The 22,740-nt window shown below is 45.8% G+C and overlaps 1 protein-coding gene across 2 annotated transcripts in view; it reads left to right on the plus strand.

Annotated features, from left to right (window-relative positions):
• The window catches only part of Suclg1 (succinate-CoA ligase GDP/ADP-forming subunit alpha), a 30,475-nt gene extending 8,945 nt beyond the window's left edge, over positions 1 to 21,530 (plus strand). For both annotated transcript variants that reach the window (XM_052720271.1, XM_052720272.1), the window contains exons 3-9: positions 3,273 to 3,389; positions 5,225 to 5,437; positions 5,609 to 5,666; positions 10,556 to 10,639; positions 12,099 to 12,250; positions 19,357 to 19,545; positions 21,307 to 21,530. In XM_052720271.1, the coding sequence (XP_052576231.1) occupies positions 3,273 to 3,389; positions 5,225 to 5,437; positions 5,609 to 5,666; positions 10,556 to 10,639; positions 12,099 to 12,250; positions 19,357 to 19,545; positions 21,307 to 21,333 (840 nt within the window). In that variant the 3' untranslated portion in view covers positions 21,334 to 21,530. The remainder of the gene's footprint in view (positions 1 to 3,272; positions 3,390 to 5,224; positions 5,438 to 5,608; positions 5,667 to 10,555; positions 10,640 to 12,098; positions 12,251 to 19,356; positions 19,546 to 21,306) is intronic.
• The last annotated feature ends 1,210 nt before the right edge of the window (positions 21,531 to 22,740 follow it).

Consider the following 22,740-nt stretch of genomic DNA (forward strand, 5'->3'; position numbering starts at 1 on the left):
GATAGACACATCCTGAGGGAAGGAGGTGTGACTTACCACCTTCGTTCCAAGTATAGTCTAATTCTGTGTATATTATATTAGCATATAATCAAATTCTTGAGGAAGTTCATTATGCTTGTTTGTTTTTTCTTGAACTTTATATGACATTCTTGTGACACTTTAACCTCTGATACCTTTGTAAGAGCTGTGTTCCATATATAAGCACTATTTGGAACTGACTCTGCTTCCCAAATTAGGTAATGATTTGTTTAAGTCTTTGAATGCTGGGTTGGCCTTTCTTCCTTCCTTCCTTCCTTCCTTCCTTCCTTCCTTCCTTCCTTCCTTCCTTCCTTCCTTCCTTCTTTTGAGACAGAGCCTCTCTTTGTAGTCCTGGCTGGCCTGGAACTCAATGTGTCCATCAGCTGGCTTTGAACTCATGGAGATCTGACTACCTCTGCCTCCTGACTGTTGGTTTTGGGGTCTTTTCACTTCCCCTGTGTTTGCATTTTTAGTAATTGTGACTCTTAATGGTCTCAGTTATTTTGGTTGTTTTTTTTTTTGACTGACTATTGAACTAGGTGCCACAGAAGCTTGTAGTTTATCACAGTAGTTTTTTTCTCAGTGCACACCTTGTTTACGTAAACAAGGAATGTTTGTATGTTAGAGTGGATTCTAGCTATGCACACTTCCAGTGGGTGCTGTAGGATTCTTTACTGGCTCTTTTGAGCTGCAGAAAGTGTTCCTGTTCTACACTGGGACTGGCTGGTGTTAGCATGAAAACTGTGTGGAAAAAGCTTATTTTGCTTGGGAGCACTGATTTTATTTACTAGCACAGTGGGACTAAAAATATAACCGGCAGTGTAGTGTAGGCCATTGCTTCTCAGAGTCAGGAGTAAAGGGTCTGTTAGGGTGTTGGTTTTGACTTTCTGATCTAAAGTGGATCAGTACTTTTGTGAAACATAGTAAACGTCACAATAGTGTCACACTGTCATGCTTGCAAACATTTTTTTTTTTAATTAGACTTTTGTTGTCCTTTCTGTTTTGGGGTCTTTTTCTTTTCCTTCTGTCTTGCTCATTTTTCACTCTTGATCAGTTGGTCTGTGGACCACACAGGGAATAGCACTGTTTAAAGAGAGAGTGCAGAACACTGACTTGTGGCTCTTTCTAAAACTCCATCACTGGCTTCAAACTAGTTGTTTGATTTGCTTAGGCAGAGTTTGCTAGTATAAAGAGAAGTTTAATTGAAAAGCTTCTAAAGTACGTAAAGTCACATTTTTTATGCGTTAAATTATTACGAACTTAAGTAGTTGACTCAGCACTTTTAGGTCCCTGTCACATAGACCTTTCACTGTTGACTGGTCGTTGTTGAGTGTCTGCTATACGTAATGTGTTGAATTAGGTGCCATATTAGAATAAGCACAGTAGACAGCTATCACTATCTTCCTGTAGTGTACCTCTTAGCTGGGAGGAGGAAATACATCAACAAAATCCATGACTGAATTATGTGGTGCACTAGAAACTATAATCACTGTGGAGGAACAGACCAGGGAAAGGAGAGTGTCTGTTATGTGTGGTGTCATGTGGCTGGTGTCAGGGAGAAGATTTGTGGTCAAGGAAGGTTTGCAGACAGGTCCAGGATCCAGAGGAGATATGTGAACGAATCATGGAGATGCCTTGGGAGGGGGGAGGCTTTATGCAGGGTACACAGCAAGTCCTTCAGGCAGGCACATGCCTGCCATGTGGAAGCTGCAGTCAGATCTTCACGGCAGACAGTAAATGAGGGCTGACAGGTATGGGCTCTGCTGTGAGGACACGGTGTGTTGACTTTCACAGTCAATGAGCTAGAAAGAGATGGAGTGATTTTTTTCAGGTTTTATAGGATAACTCTTGGTGCTATGGGGAATAGATTCAAAGGGAGCAAGGAAAATAAGCTTCTAGGAGTTGAGGTGATGTCAGCCATCACACACACTTCTCAGCAAAAGGTAGGAGAGAGACGGGCTGTTTTCAGGATACAGTGGTGAGATTTACCAATGGCTCTAAATTCGGGGTTTAAGAGGGAGAGGGATTTGTGTGATGTCATACTTTTAGTCTGAATGTCTGTGGGAGTGGAGTCATCAACAGACGGAGACGGAGCAGATCGAGAAGAGGGTAATCAGGAACTCAGTTTGAGGTATGTTCAGTCAGAGATACCTACCAGCTCTGTAGGTAGAGACGTTGGGTAGGCAGGTGAGTGTGTGACTACAGGCAGAGATCTTGGCTAGCTGTGTGAGGAGTGTGAATGGCAAGGGTCACCGTGTAGATTCTACTGCTGCCTTGGTAAGGGTGGCTTCACAAAAGTCATGAGCTGAGATGGAAAAGAAAGAGAGAGAAGAGAACAGGACACAACAGAGGCCTGGATGTTAGTGGGAAAGATTCTTCCAATCTCTGGAGCCACTGTGCTTGTTACAACTTGTTGGATTTTGGGGGGTGTGTGTGTGTGTGTGTGTGTGTGTGTATGTGTGTGTGTGTGTGTGTGTGTTATGGCATGTTGTGGGAAGAGTCTGGGAATACTGTTAAATACCCTGCAGGATGGTGTCCCCAAACCCAGGAAGGCTGTCACAGAAAGTGAGTTACAGGGAATGCAGGAAGTGGCAGGGAAATCTGAAAGACTCCCTGTGGATTGACTGATCCTTAATTAAAGTAAGACCAGTTAGCACAGCCTTGGGTTTTCTCTAGTTACTATTTGGCAGTGTGTGTGTGTGTGTGTGTGTGTGTGTGTGTGTGTGTGTGTGTGTGTGTGTGTGACGGTGGGTGGTGGTGAAATAGATTAAACCAAGTTGTGCTTTTGCTATATATGTAATTTAAGGGAGGCAGAGCCAGGCGGATCTCTGTGAGTTCGAGGCCAGCCTGGGCTATCAAGTGAGTCCCAGGAAAGGCGCAAAGCTACACAGAGAAACCCTGTCTCGAAAAACCAAAAAAAAAAAAAAAAGGAAAAAAAAGTGAAAAGGCCATGGTTTGCAGTTGGGCAAAGTGGGCTAGGGAAAATGGAATGGCCTTTTAAGCAGGCAACAGGGTGTCTCAGATCAGCAGCCAGTTCCAGCAGGGAATAGGAAAGGGCTCTCCGGGCTCTTCTGGCTTGGCCAGCCAGTGTACTGCAGTGCTGACAGCAGAGCTCACTAAGGGGCGTGAGTGCTGGGCTGGGCTGTGGCCTGGGAGCACTTCGTGTTTGGGTTTCTTTCCCAAGTTGCTGAGATTGCCTTTGCTTCTCAGCTGTCTTCTGCCTTGTTCATGGGTCTTGTGCTTTTTCCTCACAGGGTACCTTTCACAGCCAGCAGGCTTTGGATTACGGCACCAAAATCGTGGGAGGAACCACGCCAGGGAAGGGCGGCAAGACACACCTGGGCTTGCCCGTCTTTAATACTGTGAAGGAAGTAAGTAATGGCTTCTGGGTTTGTGGAGAAAAAACCTCAGGGAAAGACCGGCATTCTGTGGGCAGAGGTCTTAACTGCGTGCCTTTTGGGGAGTTACTTGCTGCCTGATGTCCGGCAACCTAGAGAAAGTGGAATGCTGGGAAGATCCAGCACATGAGTTTTGCTAAAGCTGTGCCCCATTTGGTTATTCTTGTGCCCCATTCTTCATTCTTGCTGGACCAGCCCTTCCTCCCAAGGAATCTCTTTCCTCCTTTGAGTCTTCGTGTGTGTGGCCTGCTGAGTTCTTTGGAGGAGCTTGCCTGAGCCTGGACTGGAGGCTACCTACTGAGCAAGGATACCTTATCAGTGGCTACGGCATTGAAGAGAATGACTCCCCTCCCTGCTGTTAGCTTTCAGGGAGAGGTGAGGCCCTCTGGGCCCCTCCCCCAGGCTTCAGCATCTTCATCTGTAGACTGGGGTACTCTGGTTCAGAAGTACCCTGAAAGCTTACGGATTCCTGTGCAGAGCCTTCACAGGACTGCTGTGGAATGGCCGCTGCTCTTGCGTTCATAGCTCTGTAGCCCCTGTGGCTACAAGACTTCCAGTAGGCAAGGAGGCATGCCCACACAAAAAGGTGGATGGAGAATTGGGCTGGGTCACGCATGCCTTTAATCCCAGCAGAGACAGGTGGAGCTCTGTGAGTTGAGGCAGACTGGTCTATATAGTGAGTTCCAGGATAGCCAGCGCTGCTTAGAGAGACCCTGTCTCAGAAAAACAAAAACAAAATAAAATGATGAGTAGAAGAATGCATATGTACAAAGGTCATATATGGATCAGGTCATGACCATAGAATAGTGGTCAGATTGACACTCGGTAAACTTAATGCTTATTTTACCTACATTCTTACTGTGTGGCCATATGTGTATCTGCACTTGGTTTGATTGTTGATTTCTAGTAAGAATGCTTTAAGTAAAATGTCAGGTAAGCTGGGCGGTGGTGGCGCACGCCTTTAATCCCAGCACTCGGGAGGCAGAGCCAGGCGGATCTCTGTGAGTTCGAGGCCAGCCTGGTCTCCAAAGCGAGTTCCAGGAAAGGCGCAAAGCTACACAGAGAAACCCTGTCTCGAAAAACCAAAAAAAAAAAAAAAATGTCAGGTAAGAACACTTAGGCGCTGGAGAAGTGGCGCAGGGTGAGATTGAGAGTACTTGCTGCTCTTCTAGAAGACCCGAGTTTGGTTACTTTCCAGCACCCACCTGGACTCCTGGCAACTGCCTGTAAGTCAAGCTCCAGGGGATCCAACATCCCCTTCTGACCTCTGAGGGCACCTGAGGGCATGCGCATACACATACACACACACACACACACACACACACACACACACACACACACACACACACAGGCACACTAAATCTATATAAAAAAGGAATAGTCTACTTTTACTGTTTGTTGATAATATTTACCATAGATTTAAAATACATGCTTGAAAGCCAAGTTCTGAGCACTTGGGTTCCCTGGCCCTTCTAAGGAGGTGCAGAGTTTGAAGCTGGGTAGGTGGCACCAGATCTTGTTAGAGAGTCTGGGGAGGAACAGTGAGGTTATGCATGGCCTCAGGGAGAAGAGGACACAGGTGCACATCAGCCAGTGCTCTCAGGTTTACTGTCCTTTGTGGGGTGAGATGTGTAGAACCTTTTCATTCACAGTGACATTCAAAGGGGACAGAAGGAGTCTGACCATGTCCTGGACTGCAGAATGGGGGATGAGGAGAGCCTGCCCATGACCCTTTCCTAGACCTTCATCAAATCAGGCTGTTGAGTGTAGTTTATTTATGACTCAACCGGTTGTGATTATCATTCCAGGCCAAAGAGAAAACAGGAGCGACAGCTTCTGTCATTTATGTACCGTCTGCTTTTGCTGCTGCCGCCATCGATGAAGCCATTGACGCCGAAGTTCCCTTGGTTGTGTGCATTACTGAAGGTATCCCACAGCAGGACATGGTGCGGGTCAGACACAAGCTGACGCGGCAGGGGAAGACCAGGCTGATTGGGCCAAACTGCCCTGGAATCATCAATGTGAGTGCCAGATAGGAAGGAGGGAGGCCCATGGTTAGCCTTTTGTGAGTCAGTTCAAGTGTGTGTGTGTGTGGGGGGGGGGGGGGGGGGGGGAGACAGACAGACAGACAGACTTTGGAGTTAGAATTTTCTTTGAAACTCTCCTGAAAACTGCAATTTACTTTCCTCTAGCCCGGAGAATGCAAAATTGGCATCATGCCTGGCCATATTCACAAGAAAGGAAGAATAGGTGAGTAAAATTTGTGACTTTCTGATGGATTAAAAAATAAAAATTTCATCATCCAAACTCAAAACTCACAGGGAATTTGTGACTAAATGAATGTGTGACTGTAATAGATCAAATTCATTCTTACAGTGAGTCAGTCATGGATCCTAAATATAATGGGTCTGTTTGAGAATTGGTTGTTATTCTGTAGAACCAATGATGATCTGGGGGAGGAGAGCCGTGACTCCTCTTCTGTTCAGTCTGAGTTCTTCTGTGTTTTCTATGTCCGTGGTGAATAGCAGCTTCTTGCTCAGTAGCTGTCTGCTTTATGCGGCGTGACCACTGTTAATCCACTCTCTCAGTGGTCATTTGGGCTGTTTGCAGGATTGAGCAGTAGGAGCTAGACTAAAATATAGGCCTTGCTGTGGATACACTTTCATTTCTGTTGGACAAAATTGACAAGAACACAAGTATGTTAGATTTGTAAAGAAGTTGCCAGATAGTTCTAGGAGATGACTGTGTCATTTTGAATTCTCATCAATGGAGAGTCCCAGTTGCCCCTCATCTTCCAATGTTCTTGTCTTCAGTGAACCTGTTCTTTTGGGGATGAGATGGCATCACATTGGGTTTTATTTTATGTCCCTGATGACTGATGTTGAAGAGTGCCTTCTCAGGTCTTTACTGTTGCTCAAGAGGGTTCTCTTGGAAGAGCAGACCCATAGAGACAGGACATGCGTTTGGCTTTTAGTCTAACTCAGGTGGTGACTGTCCTTTCCTTCCTGGTTGGGGTCCCACCTCACAGTCTTAGTTGGCTAGTCTGAAAAGAGTTGGCACACAGGAATTGGAGGAAGGAAAGGGGAGGGTCACCACTCCAAGAGAAGAAGGTCATCAGATTCTGATGGTCTCCAGGCCATCAGAGTCCTGGAATAGAGCTATGGGCCTGAAAACAAAGGTATTTCTGGGTGGGGAGGACTAAAACATTCACATAAAAGTTTTCAAGGTGGAAGAGATAAAAGAATTCCTTGTCCTTAACACACATTTTTTAGGATTTGATAGAAAAGACTCATATTTGGCATTTCTTATGAATCCCTCTTTTTTCTTTAAAAACTCTTTTCTTCAAACTCTTTAAGATGTCAACTAAGAAACTAATCCTGAGGTGGGCTTTTGTTAGCATGATTTAGGGTGAGCCAGCTTTCCTAGGGGTGGTTCCTTGGCCTGGAGATTTCCCTGGCTCCATTGGAATGTTGGGTCTGTCTCTTGACTGGAAGTGGTTTTCTCTTAGTGCCTTCATGGCAGCTTTAACAATCCCCGCCTCCCTAAAGAGGTAATCCTAAGGATCATCCAGGAACCATATCAGAAATCAGAGCTCCCCCAAACTTCTGGCATCTTTGGCCCCTGGCAGGGATGAAGCTACCAAATGCCCAAATCAAAGTCCATTAGAATCTCCTGTTGGGCTCACAAGATCCTCCATCTATTGGACTCCTGTTTTCCTTTGCTTCTAAGGTTGGTCTCCAGAATGATGACCTTGCAGTCGGCTTTGCGTGCTCTTTGATAGCTGTTGCATCAGCTAAAAGTCAGCATGATGCCTGTCCTATGTGGCGTCACACGAGCTATAACTGTGGACACCCACTGTTGTCATCGGGGTGTGATTTATCCTCTCCTCCGCCCACAGGCACAAGTTGTTGCTTGGCCTCCTTTTATCCCACTTGAATATTATGTGGGCTGAGATCAGAAGATCTGTGACTTCCTGTGTTGGCAGGAATTTAAGACCTTTGGAAACCAACTTGTTAAAGTAGCTAATCCTAATTTAAAACACTAGTAGCCGGTGACATGTCTACCTAACTAGAAAAGTAGTTGCTGGACAGCATCTTCTAAGGCAATCAGATTTAACCATCTCACGAGACTGTCTGACTGTCTTCATTCCTTCTACTAGACCTGACTGAAGGGTTCCCAGATTCCCTGAGGGAACTGAAAATAACCTAGGTTATTCTCCCATCCTGGATTATCTTGCGCTCAACCCGTTTATGGAGGTTTCTTGCAATGAGCTTCATGTCAAAGGCAAGTCTCAACTTCTAGGATACCCTGACCACCAAAGGACTACTTTGCTGTCTCCATAGCATTTCTTACTTTTGGCCTGTGCACAGAGTGGTCCTGGTCCTTTGGGAATTTCCTTGGACTCTCCTATATTATCCAGAGACTTCCAAATCTGGATTCTTTTGCTGACTTGGAGAATGCCAGAGGCCTAACCCCCAAGAGCTACCAAAAAGGATCTGGTAGGATGTGTTTCCCCTAGGAGGGGGTCTGAGGCACTCCTTTGGTGAGGTAGGTCCCTGAACTGAGCCCCCAAATTATTAGAAACAGCAACAGCTATCAAAGAGCACGCAAAGCAGACTGCAAGTTCATCATTCTGGAGACCAACCTTAGAAGCAAGGGAAAAAGAGACCATTGTTCCAAGTGAAGGCCAAGACGTGCACTTGGGAGGTGCACTTGGGAAGAGCGAGCTTTCCATTACTGTTTCTGTGTTTCATCTGAGACTTACTTTGCTTGCATTGATGTCACAAACTTTCTCAAAATGCCTTGGGAAATGGTACTGTTACTTGGTTGGTTCCTTACGGCAACGGCCAACCCACAATTCAAAGTTAGCTGTGCTAGTCTTGAATTTAGACTCTCTGTAGCTAACTGACTAAGCTATACTGTTTTTCCAAAGTAATAGCTGGTGTCAGTGTTTATCTCTACCTATGACCATAAGTGTTATTGCTAAATAAGAACAGCTTTCATCGTAGGACATTGTTGATGGTGTAGGCTGTAGATTAGATTCAACGTCACAATTTTTGTTGATTACTTTCTTCTGGAACTTGTCAGCCCCGCTGCCAGCAGTTGGTAAGGTTGCTCCATACAACCTGTTGCCTGTTTAAGTAGTGTTTATATTCTTTGGTCTGCTGCTAATACTTCAAAGAATTTGTTACAATACCAAGAGAGAACAAAATAGTTACCCATAGGCTATTGAGTGTTGTCTTCACCAGCCCTGACCTCAGGAGGGAGGGGAGTCCATGTGCTCTCCTGCTGTGCTGTGTGGTGACCCATTTAGTGCAGAAAGTTGTTCTCAACCTGAGAATACTTAGGGTTGTGTTGTGGAGTGTAAGGCATAACTCTCTCGACACCCACTGTTAAGAGCTATAGAAGAGATGGAGAGAAGCAAATCCGTCTCCTTCCCATTGGGGCAGTCTCGGAAGGACCTGTGTGGGAAAGCAGCACTCGAGCTTCCTGTGTGTCTTTGATGGATAGTTGGCATTTTGTCAGATTGGGAGGTGAGGCACTCCTCACGTTTTAAGCAAAATGAACGTGAAAAGGCAGGGAAGCATGAAGGATAACGAGGAAGAATGCAGTTGTTTGGAAGAAGGAAATATAGGAAATGTGTTTAGGGAGTAGGCCAGGGCTGCTAGCATTTAGGAAAGGGGTAGAGAAGGGGGGGAGGGAGGGAGGGAGGAAGGGAGGGAGGGAGGGAGGGAGAGAGAGAGAGACAGAGACAGACAGGAGGTGGGCAAGGCCCGCCTTTTATAAGGAAACAGGGCAAATGCTCACGGGGGTGCTCTCAGTGGCTGCAGCTGAGGTCTGTCCTAAGGGCCTTGCCCACCTGTCTCTGTCTCTGTCCCTCCCCCCTCCCTTCTCTACCCCTTCCCTCTGCTTTCCCCAATAAACCTCCCATGTGAGCCCTGTTGTGTGGTCTGACTCCTTTTAGAATGCAACAAGGCTTGTGGGAGGGCGTTGTTCTGGGCTGGGGGGTTGGTGCCGAGTTCCCCACAAGGTGAAGCATTGGCAGGGAGCTGTGTAGACCCCATCTAAAAGAACAGCATGGTGGCATGCTGGAGGTCCATGAATGTTTGCTTCCAGTTTGACTGTTTTACCTGGAGAATCTGCAGTATTGTGTGCCTGAGTCCTTAGGGCACAGAGGTGTGTTTGTAGATCACGTATGTCATGCCTGTGAGTAAAGAGTGACAGCAGAGACACGGCACTTGTTGAAGACTGAACACGCTGCACTGCAGCTGCACTTAGCTCCTGGCCATGGCCTTTGTTTTAGTCAGACAAGAGTTCTCCTAATCCTGATAGGAGGGCCATACTGTTAGGACAAAGTCTTACCCACGGCAGGAGATTCAGGACAGCAGCCCATGGACATACTAGAGCTGTCCAATGCTCTGATAGGTTTTATTTGACATTTAAAAAAGTTAATACTTTGTAACAACTAAAGTTAGTTAAGCTTGTATGGAATTAGGAATATCTGCATCTTGTATCTGTTGTTGTAAGTACTGCATGGATCGCTGCATGGCACTAGCTGCCTTTGGGAAGTGCAGGGCAGCGCAGGCAAGCCTGGTGAGCTCGACTGGACCCTTGCTGCTGCCCTCCTCCCACAGACCTTGGTTGCAGAGTTAGATGCTCTCACTGTAGACTTGATGCAGTAAGGAAGTTGAACGGGAGACTAGCTGAATCCAGAGGGGGCGTGCCTGTATACTGTGTGAAAATTCTTAGAAAAATAGTTGTGGGGAGGGTGGATAATGTTAGTAAGTACAGTTAATGCTGTTTTTATGCTTTAGTGGCTGGGGTACCTAAAGCCAGTCTGTTCCACTGCCCTAAGCAGGATTATGCCTACCAAGATGCTATTAATACTCTCCTCCTGTAAAGTCTCAGAAGAGGGATTTTAAGGTTTTTTTTGTTTCTTTGTCTTGGCATTGGTTTCATACTCATAAAACTACCCTAACTAATGAACTGTTTTCTTTTACATTGTCATTATTTGAAGATACTGTTGATCTAAGTGGCAAACCAAGATGAGGATTTTTTACAGTTCTGTGTTAGTTTCCTTAGCATCTATCTGGCAGTCTCTCATCCACACCATCTGATAGTTTTCTCTTCCTTTTAAGGTATTGTGTCCAGATCCGGCACGCTGACTTACGAAGCAGTTCACCAAACAACCCAGGTTGGCCTGGGGCAGTCCTTGTGCATTGGTGAGTGCTTCACGGCGGGTCTTTATTGGAGTGCAGTGTCCTCAAGGAGCAAGCCGGTGACAAGGACTTACTCAAGGGTTTATAAGAGGCTTTGGTGCCGTTCAAGAAGGAGATGTTGGGATCTCACGTTTGCTTTGCTGAAGTGTGGTGCTTTCTGCATTTTTAAAGATTTGATTTCTAGGTTGAGGAGTGTACATTGTAGGACGGGTGGCCGTGAGATGGGCGTGGTGCCCAAGGCATCACTGATTTCATTTGCTATGAAGAAATGGCTCCTCACATTTGGCATTCTGTTATCACAGTTATATTCTGTGTTTTGTAGCTAGTGCATTCTTTGCCTCGCTGTTTCTCTCTGGGCAGCCCCTGAGGCTCCTCTGAGCTGAGGCTAAAAGGTGTAGCTTGCTGGGCAGAAAGTCAAGGTTGAGGCTGGTATGTGCCCCAGGGCTTCCCTTGGTGCCACACAGGACTCTCTGACACTTTAGAAAGTCAGAGCAGCTTTTACACAGTAACTGTCTTTTTTTTTTCCCCAAAAAACTAGACAAGTTTCTCATTTTTAAATCTTCAGATCCTCAGAATACCTTTTAAAAGCTTTTTAAAAATATCTTTTTATAATAAAAATTACAAAACAGAGCCCTGGAGTATTTTTATTATACTCTAAATAAATAAATTCAAGTTGAAAACATGAATCAAGCTGTTCTATTTGCAGAACACAATATTAGGCATGAGATCATTTGGTGTAATGGAGACGAAGAACTGGTTTTGAACAGACTTGCTGTTTCCATCTTCTTGAGGTTCAGTTCTTCACTTGTAAATGGAGGGTACTAATGCCATTCACGGAGGCTGGGGAGTCACCAGGGACAGGTCTGATGCTTGTGAAGCAGAGCACAGGACTTGACACCTGCCTGTAATCAACGCTGTTTCCCTTTCTCAGCGTCACTTCTCAAAGATGGGTTGAAAAGTGAACAAGCATCCCTAGCCTCTATAAGTTTATAATTTAAACACTACAGCATTGGCAGGCAGAGCGTAGAGGACATTTGCTTCACTGCTCTCCAAGTTCTCAAATGCCCCGTGGTCAGAGGAGAGCTCTGTGTGCAGGCTCTGCCATGTCCCAGCCTGGGATCTGCAGGGCCTGGGAACCTTCCACCCTGTTGCTCACTGACAGTGTGTCTCCAGGCTTAGTAGTTTCTCTGCAGCACACTTGTCAAGGATTTCTCTGTGCAGAGAAATTTGCTCATTGTGGTTTTGTGAAGACAGGCAGTGAACGATCATTTACATGTGTTTCTGTGAACAGAAACAAGTGCCGCTTTGTGATCTTTGAATGGTGAAGAGTGAGACTGCAGTCTGAAGGTATTAAAGAGAAAGGGTACAGAGGATGAAAACTGAGTTAGAACAGTTTTTGACAGAAGTTCCATGGTTTGTCCTTCCATTTTTGACTAATAGTGACATCCTTTGCCCTTCTCAGGCATTGGAGGTGACCCCTTTAATGGGACAAATTTTATTGATTGCCTTGACATCTTCCTGAAAGATCCGGCCACAGAAGGCATCATACTGATTGGTGAAATTGGTGGTCATGCTGAAGAACACGCTGCCGAATTCTTGAAGGAACATAATTCAGTAAGTTTGTGTTTGGAAGAGTGCAGGTCTCTGCTGCTCACTGACCCTGGGGCTTGCTTTAGAAATTATCTTTAATTTTTTCATGAATTAATTTCTCAAGAAAACATGAAAGCTAACTTTAAATCTAGGCTTTCTATTCTATAACACTCAGAAAATTCTAGATTCTTAGCTCATCCTTTCCCCTGCTTCCCATAATGTTCTTCTCCATGGCTCTTCTTGCCTCCTTCTCCCCAGGCATCACCCACCCTGTGTAGCCTCCTGCTAAGTGGAGAGAATTCAGGCTGTGGGTCGAAGCCCACACTTGACTTGAGGCTTAAATCCCTGGTGTTCTTTCTCTAAATTCCAAGGGAAATAAATATCCTTTGTCTTTCTCAAGGTTGGCCCTCTAAAGAGAATTTCTTATATAGCCTTCTCTGTGATTTTTTTCCCTCCTGCTAGCTTTCGTCTTTGCTTGGAGAAAGGACTTAGCTCCAAAGATTGGGTAGGAAAAAAAGGCTTTCTGTATCCTCCAGGGGAACGCTTCCCTGTTGCCTCTGCCTTAGAGTTAACTAAATAAGGAGTAGTGCGCTGCTATGCCAACTGTTTAGCTCCTCTGTTGGGATTTGGTAGGTGAGGGGCAAGGGAAGGGATGCCACAATGCCAGAAGGAGGCCACTGTCCCAGCCCCGCTGTGCTCTGGGAGATGTGTCTGAGAGCTGGCCAAGCAAGAGAGGAGAGATGGGACTGGTGAGGTGGCTCAGAGGTTAAGAGCACTTGCTGCTCTTGCAGAGGACCTGGGTTCAGTTCCCCACTCCCACATGGTGGCTCTCAATTGTCTGTGAATCCAGTTCTAGGGAATCTGGTGCCCTCTTCTGGCCTCCACAGGTACAGGCACGTAACTTAATGAACATGCATACGTGCAGGCAAAACCCTCATACACAATAAAGTGAAAAATGAAAGAGAGGGGAGATAACCTCCCTTTAGTGCTTTTGGAAGAAAGACCTGAGGAGTGGATGAAGGAAATGCCAGAGGAGAAATAGTGAAGATGGTCATGTTAAAGGAGCCAGTAATGTCACCAGCATCCTGTACACAGTGTCCTTCACTTACCTGTGCTTTCAGGAGCTTCCGGGGCCTGTTCTGAGTGTTCTTGATCTTCTGTGGGGATCTGAAGTTCTAACTTGGTTAGCTATGGCCCAGCTAGCCCCTCACCTCTGCGTCTTTCCCTCCTGTCCTCCACTCCCTAGCTGCCTCCTCCCACCCCCCACCCCCCCCTCAGCAGTCTTGTTTCGGTTGAGAGTGTTCCTTAGCTCCCCTTTGGTCTTCTCCTTGGCACAGGCCTGCTGGAGTGTGTGGGAGGGCCAGAGAGTCTGGATGAACTGCGCTGCCGGCATTCTGCTGCCGTGTTTGCAGAGGTTCCCAGGGGCCTCCGCTAGAGCTCAGACTCCTCTGTCCTCTGGGGGCTTCTCAGTGGTCTCCGTGTTCCTCTTCCCCGGTCTGTTTCCTGTATCTGTTCCTAAGCATCCTGTGTGATTGTCTTACACGCTCCTGTCCACGGCAGGCTCCTCCATGCTGCTTTCTTTACTTCTCCTACCCTCTGTGTCCATGCAGAAGTCTCACCTACAGTTCCTCATGCTGCTCTGCATTGTGCCTTTTCTTGCTCACTTGGATTGTCCCAGTCATGCCTTCCCTGATGTCTCTACTTCTCCCCAGCCACTGGTTTCTCCCCCAGGCCATGGGACCTTTTGTCTCTGGGTAAAACCAGAGTTTCCCACGGCACATGTTATGCTTTGGATGAAGTGTCTGTATAATCACATGCGGAGGGCTTGGTCCCTTGCTGGTAGTACTATGGAGGTTCTGAAACTTTAGGAGATGGGCCTAGTTGGAGGAAGCAGGTCACTAGAGGCAAGTCCTTGAGGTATTATTTTGCCCTAGCCCCTTCTTGCTCTGTCTGCTTACTGGCTGCAGAGACATCAGCAGACCACGTTTCTCTGCTACACACATACCATAGTGGGAGAGCATGCCTAGTATGGATTGAACAAACCCTCTGAAACAATGAGTGGAAATTAAATCTCTCCTTTTAAATTGTCCACTGAAGTGTGTGTGTGTGTGTGTGTGTGTGTGTGTGTGTGTGTGTGTGTGTCTCGCACTGGTGAAAGTACGACTCTAGGCCCCATTTGACTCATGTTCTAGTTCCTTGCCGACCCCCCCCCACCCCACCTCCTTAGGTCCATGCCCCATTGCATGTGCCAGCTTGCTGCTTGTGGATGTCAGGGTGCTGGTCTCCTTGGCATAGTCCATAGAAAGCACTGATGAGTGCTGATTAATGAGCAGGATGGATTGTTAGCTGCTGTCATAAGTTCAGAAAAGTCTGAAAGTTTAAGTAAAAATTCACCTCTCTTCAGAAAAAAATCAGATACTATGTTACACTGTTAAATTAACATTAAAGTGTAGGTCCTAACTCTGAATTCCTTAACCAGTTTACAAGTTTAGTGGAAAGCATGCACATTTGTTTCATTTATTATTTCTGGTTGGGTTTTGCAGAGCTTGTTTGTGTCTTACTTATTGATTTTTTTATTTGAGAGCCTAATCTACACGTGGTTCAAGGTTAAGCAGCTTAAGACACAGTGTTTGTTACATAAACAGATAATTTGTGGTTTGGAGTAAGTAATAAGTAGTGTCTGCTGAAGGGTGAAGCAGGCAGATTGTGAAGGATGGGACAGTCATCCCGGACTGTGCAGAGTGCCCTGAGCCATCACTGCCAGTCCTTGGCCCTTGGTTTAGGCTTTCGTATTTCTCACCACCCTGTCCTGATTTCTCACCACACCTCCTGCTGTCTAATTCTGTTTTTCTCCACTTCAGAAGTCTCCATTGGCTCTTTGTCAGTGAGACAGAGCATAATTTTGTTTGGCATTCTAAGCTTATAATCTTTCCCTAGTGCAGTAGCATTGCCATTTTAGGAGGCTTTTAGGGAACAGAGGAAGTAGAGGTTAATACCACTCAAATAGGAGATTCCCATAGTCTGTGCAAGACCACAAGGGAATGAATGAATGACTGGAGCCTGCTTGCTGTGTATTCTCCATCTCAGGCACTGCAGTGGTGCTGGGCTTAGGGAACTGAGGGAGGCTTTGATGTTCAGGGGTCTCATTGCGCAGTAGAAGAACATGGGAAGAAGAGCACAGCCAGTGTGCTGTGTGTGTGATAGACACACGTAAGAGGCAGAGCAGGGCCTCAGGAGCCAGTCAGCCTAGGGACTTGGTGGGATGGGGGAGAAGGCTTCAGGAAAGGCTTCTGTCGGGAGGGGAGGGATGAGCCATAGGTGAAAAGCTGCATATGTGCAGCGAGGGTGAGGAGCATTTTGAGCCAAGTGCAGAGTGGGAGAAGTCAGGGGGCTTCATCTACAGCAGGCAAGAGCAATGGGGGCCAGGGCCAGGGCCAGGGCCAGCCGTGGCAGGCCTGCAGAACCTGGTGGAACCTGCAGAACCAGTGGGCTAGCTCTGGGGATCTGTGGCTAAAAAGAAAGTCAGTTTTACTCAGGAATGTTAGCTTTATTGAATTGTGAATCTTGAGACTATTTTGTGATGAGCTGGGAGTGCTTTCTTCTCGAATATTATTAAGGACCCGCCTTAATAATAGTCTTCCCAGGGGCCCAGAAGAGAAGCTACAAATGGCGAGAATTATTTTCGGGAAAGAATCTAAGTACACTGAGCTCTTTGTCCATCTACTTTATTCCTCTGGGATAAAATCCTATCTACACAGCTTCAGTTCTGTTCTCATGCCTGGCTCCTTTCTTGCCTGATTTCTCTTTTCATTTATCTGCAGTTCTCTTTAAGTTCTAACTTAATTCTCTCATCTTAGCTCTGCCCCATCTAGGTTCTCATCCATCTAGTTCCTTCCCATCTTAGCTCCTCTCCCATCTCCTTCTCTCTCATCTCCTTCTTCCTCATCTTGTTCTTCCCCATCTGGCTCTTCCTCATCTTCCATCTTGTTCCTCTAGTACTCTCTTCTAGCCCTTCAATCTAGTTCCTCCTCATGTAGTTCTTCTATTCTCTTTTCTCTTCTCTGTCTCATCCTCCAGAATTCTCCCCTAAGTCTCCTTATACCTTTCTGCTCCCTCATCTCTCAGGTATCAGTTATAAAACCAAGCAGTAGCATTCCTCTGGCCAAGCAAGGTCACCAGGCTTGAATTCCTACAGGGTCATAAAGGCAGACAAGAGTTTTCCTCAGGGAGTGACCATCAGGTTTTCTTTTACAACCCAAAAAGAGGGTGGTAAAGGAGGAGGTCAACTGAGAGCTAATGACCAGTTAGTATATCAAGAAAAGGGGATCAATGTGCTCAGTCTACATTCCTAGGAGTGGTTAGGTAAGAAGTTAGGAGTCTATAATGTTAGTAAGGCTGTATAAGAAAGGAGGGTCTCAGCTAAAATTGCACAAGAAATAAAGCTGTCCGCCTGACCTAGGAGACAGGTGTTGTTTCCATAAGGGTATTACCTTAGTTCAGGAGATCATTTGGCCTTGGATGCTTGATAGGTATTTTAGATAAATACACTGTTAGAAGTTCTTGGAACTGCACATAGCACATAAGAAAATCATTGTAGGAATTGGCTATATATATATACAAAAGCTAAAATATCACCATGACTTCTTAGGCTTTTGTGATAGTAGCTGGGTTCCATTACGTTTTCCTGCGGTTTGCAGCTCTTTCTCTCACAGCCACTTCCGGCGGACGCTAACTTTACTTGGAAGAGTGGCTGGCAAACAAGCTGGTTCACTGGACTTGGGTATCTGACAGAATGTCTTTCGGAACGCAGTAAGAAAGCTGCCCTGCTGCTTGTGGCTAATGATACAAGTTGAGCTTTCTAGCAACAGTTTAGAAAATGCTTTCTGCCACCGTGAACTTAGGATCTTCTGTTTTCTGTAAGAGACCTTTCTCTTGCAATTGGTGCTGGTACAATGTGGCCTGTGGTGGTGGACACTGAATGGTTAAATTTGGAAGCATTTGGAAGATGTGCATACCTACTGAACAGGTATTTTCCAATTTAACAGTTTCTGTTACAAAACCATTGTGGATTAAAGAGCCATTCAGACACTAAGACAGATGAAGGAATTTTGGAAGGACAAAGAACAAAAATTCATTGCTGTGGTATAAATGGACATTTCCTGTCCCTCCTGCCCAGTCCCAAATAACCAACTCAGAGACTGAATATGAATTATAAATGCTCAGCTGATAGCTCAGGCTTGTAACTGGCTAACTCTTACATTTACATTAAACCATTTCTATTTAATTATGTATTGCCACATGGCTTGTGGCTTTACCTGTCCTCTGGCATGTCTTGCTTCCCTGGCATCTGGCTGGCATCTCTCTTGACTCCACCCTCCTTCCCATCATTCTCAGTTTGGCTTTCCCGCCTAACTTCCTACCCAGCTACTGGCCTGTATTAACTAATGAGAATAATACATATTCATAGTGTAGAAAGGATTATTCCATAGCACTGTGGCTTCAGATTGCATCATTACATGTGACTTTTGAAAAATGACCACTTGAAGAGGCTTGTTTAGTATTAGAGAGTATTTAGGCATTCCGAAGGCAGTTAAAACACATCATCCTTTTCCATCTGTCTGCCCAAGGCTGGATTTTCTTCTTGTACTTCAGCTAAATGAATTGTCACAACAGATCAATTGCAAAAGAAGATATGATTGACCACTTATTAAGTTAAGCTGTCAGAGTTGTAGAAGTTAGTTGTAAAATGCCACTTGCCTCACCAGAATGTTTTAGACACTATTTAAAAAGAAGTTGATTTTTAAGTGAATTCACAAATATTTTTGTGTTTTTACAAAACTATATTTTTATAAAAATCCTCAGTTTTACATTTTATGTGTGTGGGTGTGGATGGGTTCCCACATGCCTTAGCATTCATGTGGATTTCAGTAGACAACTTCATAGAGTCTCCTTTCACCTTTATATGGGTTCCAGGAAGTGAACTCAGATCACCAAGCCTTCAGGGCAAGTGCCTTTACCAGCTGAGCCATTTCACTGGCCCTCAGTTTTAATTTTTACTATAGTAAGTATCATTGGATAACATTACAAAGAATAAATAGCTCACAATTTAGTGCTGAGGCATTGATATACACAGAGGTTGCATATTTGAATGGACTTTGGTTATTTATATGAACAAAAGTGCTTTGAGATTCTTAATAACTTTTAGACTAAGCTGCTGTGTGTGTTGGGAGGTGGGATGGGGTGGGGAAGACAGTAGCAACTGAATGAAGCTCTCGATCCATGCTTCAGACCTCTTCTCCTTAGATTCACTGTGAACCTGACCATATGTAGTCATGATGAATGGATAGGATACTTGATAGTATTTCCTCAGCTACAATGCAAGCCCAGAGCTTAGAAACCACTGGTTCCTGTGTGTGGGCTTTAAGAAAATTTAATGTCAAAATCTAGTCCAGTGATAGTTAATGTAAATGGGTTTGTTTACTAGATGTATCAAAGTCAGCCTCAATCATCTTAGATTGTAGAATTTTAGAGTAGAAAGAAGTAGTAACTGTCATCCATTTCATCATATTTGAGGATGTCCAGGTCTGTATTAGTGATGGGCTGGGTCCAAGAACATGCAGCCTTACTAGGAAATGGAGTCCAAGTCCTGGGTCTTTCCCTGTGCCCATCACCCCTCATCTTTCTCTTGGAGGATATTTATTAAGGATGAGAATTATAATAACAACTCAAGATAAGAAGTTGTGTAGAAGTAAAACAAGTCAACTGTTCTTGAGTCTTAATTTATTGTCACAAGTCACAAAACAAAATTTTCAGGTGGGTGTGCTTTTTGGTTATCAAAAGAAAGGTTCGGGTGTTTGTTTGTGGAACAGCTTATGGAGTGGGACATTGTTGATACTCAGCAGATAGTCTGCTCAGGGCAGTGTTGATACTCAGCAGAGAGTCTGCTCAGGGCAGCTTCTGCGTTCGTGTGGAAAGCTGAGTCTCCCTCAGGAGAGTACTTCAGTGTTGGGGTTGAGTGATGGACTTTTCCTTCCCAAGCCACTTCCTGTTTATCAACAGTCCAGGATTTCAGGTCCAGTTTGATTGACTTACTCTTCTGTTATTGAAAATGTCTCTCTTTCTCTCTCCAGGGGGCAAATCCCAAGCCTGTAGTGTCCTTCATTGCTGGTATAACTGCTCCCCCTGGCAGAAGGATGGGCCATGCAGGGGCTATTATTGCTGGAGGAAAAGGTGGCGCTAAAGAGAAGATCGCTGCCCTTCAGAGTGCGGGGGTTGTTGTGAGCATGTCCCCCGCACAGCTGGGAACCGCCATGTATAAGGTGAGCACACAGTGGCCATGTTCCTTCTCACTCCATAGCTTAATGTTCTCATGCCCTAGTGCAGCGATTCTCAACTAGTCGGTCTCCATCCCTTGGGGGTTGAATGATCCTTTCACAAGGGTCACCTAAGACCATCCTGCACATCAGATATTTACATTATGATTCATAACAGTAGCAAAATTACGGTTATGAAGTAGCAACAAAATAATTTGATGGTTGGGGTCACATAGCATAAGGAACTGTATTAAAGGGTCGCAGCATTTGGAAGGTTGAGAACCACTGCCCTAATGTAAACCTTCTAAGCCAGGTGATGGAAGCGTGGGCCTTTAATCCCAGCACTCAGGAGGCAGAGGCAGGTGGAACTCTGGTTGGAGGCCAGCCTGGGCTACAGTGAGCTTCAGGACAGCCAGAACTGCACAGAGAAACCTTCCTTGAACACTCTTGCTCCCCCGCCCTCCCCCCCAACCCTGATTGAAGTGTAGACATCCATGCCTTTGTTAGTGCCAGGCATGACGTGCACAGAAGCATTGCGGAGACCGCAGGCACCCTGTGGGTGTGCGGGTGTGCAAGGGCTGCAGCTTTGTGTTTCATGTTTGGGTTCCCAGGAAATTGGGATCTTGCCATCCTAACTCCACAGATATCACTTTCCAGAGAGAGGGGCTGCAGTTCAGTAAGGAAGCAAACAGAGAGGTGCTGGGAGTCGGGACCTGAGGAGGGTGGGCCTGGGCTGTGACCAGGTATGCGGTGACCGACTGTGCGGTGCTGTCCTCTTGCTCGCTGCTTAGAGGAGCCCCATGTCAGCTGCCATCGCTTTTCCTTTCTGATAGGATGCTGTAGTGCAAAACACACACCCTCAGTTGATCTGTTCCCTGTAGTCTCTGCACTGATTCTCAGTATGTCTTGAATAGCACGGCTCTCTCCCCTCCTGTATTTTACTGTTTTCCTCTTTCCTCTGAGTTTTAACCTTGACAAAACCAAAAGAAAGGTGGACAACAGCTCGTATGGCCTTTGTCTCTTAACAACAAAACACTGTGTCTTAAGCTGAAAATGGGCACAATTGTTTTCCAGGGAGGGAACAGTTATCAGAGAATTCAAAAGCTCTGCTTTCCTGTGAACTTTGCCTTCATCTTAGGAATTCTAAAAGACTCCTTGTTTGACCAAATCTTTGCATCTCTTGCCTTCTGAATATCATATTCCATATATGAAGAAGTGCGATTGAAACCCAGGCAAGGGTAAAAAGCAAGTGCCTTTCGTGGGGCTTACCACTCCGCTCCTGCGAGTGACGGGCAGCGCCTTTCCAGCTACAGCCTGGCTACTGCCCTTGCTCCTTCTGGTTAGGGTATTTGTGTGTTTCGGGCATTTCTAAGGTTCTTGACATTTTGTTCAAATTCTAGCTGAGTCAGTGTTGAGTTTTATTCTCTGAGAAAGTCTTCATGGTCTTATCAAATGGCCTGTTGCATTCGCATACATGGCCTTACAGGTTTGGATGGACATTGGTGCCCATCAGCCCCAGCAGTAGTTCTGCAGTGAAGACAGGATTATTAAAGCCTATTGGCTTTGGGGTTTCCAGGAAAAAGTCAAGCTCTGTCTGCCGCTCTGGCACTGGAGCAGACTGATTTGAAAGTAGTTACCGTGTGCGCAAGAACCCTGTTCCCTCTCGTACATTTTACCTCTGCAGAGGCGAGGTCCTAGAGGTGCTACTTTGAAGATCGCTTTCCCATGAATGTAATGTGCATTTTTTCTTCTCTCCTGTTTGTGAAGGAATTTGAAAAGAGGAAGATGCTATGAAGGACATGACATGAAGTTCTTTGAAGCTGTGGAAGAACCCTTGTAGACTGAGAGTCAGTCCAGAGTGTTGGACCACGCATCTGACACTGGCCTCTCAGCACGTGGGAGACCCAGGTGAATTTTAGAATGTCCGAAATTGAGCTATTTTCACTTACTGTGTAACAGAGACAGATAATAAATCTATCATTTGATTTGAACATGAGACTTGTCATTGTTCTGGCAGTGGTGGTGGGAATGGAGGGGTGTGTGTGTGTGTGTGTGTGTGTGTGTGTGTGTATGTGTGTGTGTATGTGTGTGTGTGTGTATGTGTGTGTGTGTGTGTGTATGTGTGTGTGTGTGTGTATGTGTGTGTGTGTGTATGTGTGTGTGTGTGTATGTGTGTGTGTGTGTGTGTATGTGTGTGTGTGTGTATGTGTGTGTGTGTGTGTGTGTGTGTGTGTGTATGTGTGTATGTGTGTGTGCGCGCGCAAATGGCTAATGGCTCTGTGGAAAGCATAACAGAGTGAGACTCTAACAACTCTGTATGCTGTTTTTCTAATTGTTCTAGACATACACCTTAGACCTTTGGATCATAGCTCATTTGCACATAGAAGTCTTCACTGTCCCGCTCACCAATGAGTAGGACATAAATGTCTAAAGTCTCTGGCCTGTAGGAAGGCAACCTGGCTTTCTCTGGAGCCTTACCCATCCCCACTGTCATTGTGCTGGCTGGAAGCTCCTGCCCTTGGGAAGTGGAGAGTGCTTACTAAAGTGCTTCACTGTGGCTGGACACAGGGCACCTCCTCCTTTTCCACTGCCTCCATCCCAGCTTCAGGTTTGGATACTTACTGCAAGATGGAAGAAAGCCATTGGCTCTGCAGCCTTGTGTTTAAAAAAAGCTTGTAACTGGAAGCTTCAGTGGGAATTTGTCACTAAATATGACATGCCCAGCCCTAACTTACATTCTGGAGTGGGGAAGACAAAATATTCTCAAATCGTATAACTACCCTGAAAATAAGCAATAGCTTTAAGAAGGAGAAGTCCAAGAGGGAAGGCTAGGTGGTGTCTTCTTGGACAGGGCACCTAAGGGCTGGAAAGGGAAGGCAAGTGCCCTGGGGGTTGGGGGAACTGGTTGTACAGGGCAGGAAAAGTGCTGGTTTTGAGGTGTTTGGGGAGCCAAGGGAAACATGATCTGAGCTCATGTGACTGCTTGGGCTGCTGCTGAAGGCACAGAGAGCCTGGGAAGACCATGCGAGTCTGCCCAGGCCTGGGGGATGCGGTGTGAATGGCTTTGGAGTGCAGTAGGCATGCATTTCATCACTTTGAACACAGACCATGACTCATCCCACAGGATACCTGTTAAAATCTAGGCTTGGAGATTTAGCTCAGCAGTATAGCAAGCGCAAGGCCCTGGGTTTAGTCCTCAGC

Source organism: Peromyscus californicus, unplaced genomic scaffold, assembly GCF_007827085.1.
Source record: "Peromyscus californicus insignis strain IS unplaced genomic scaffold, ASM782708v3 Scaffold_6__1_contigs__length_162567912, whole genome shotgun sequence".
Taxonomy (NCBI): Eukaryota; Metazoa; Chordata; class Mammalia; order Rodentia; family Cricetidae; genus Peromyscus; species Peromyscus californicus.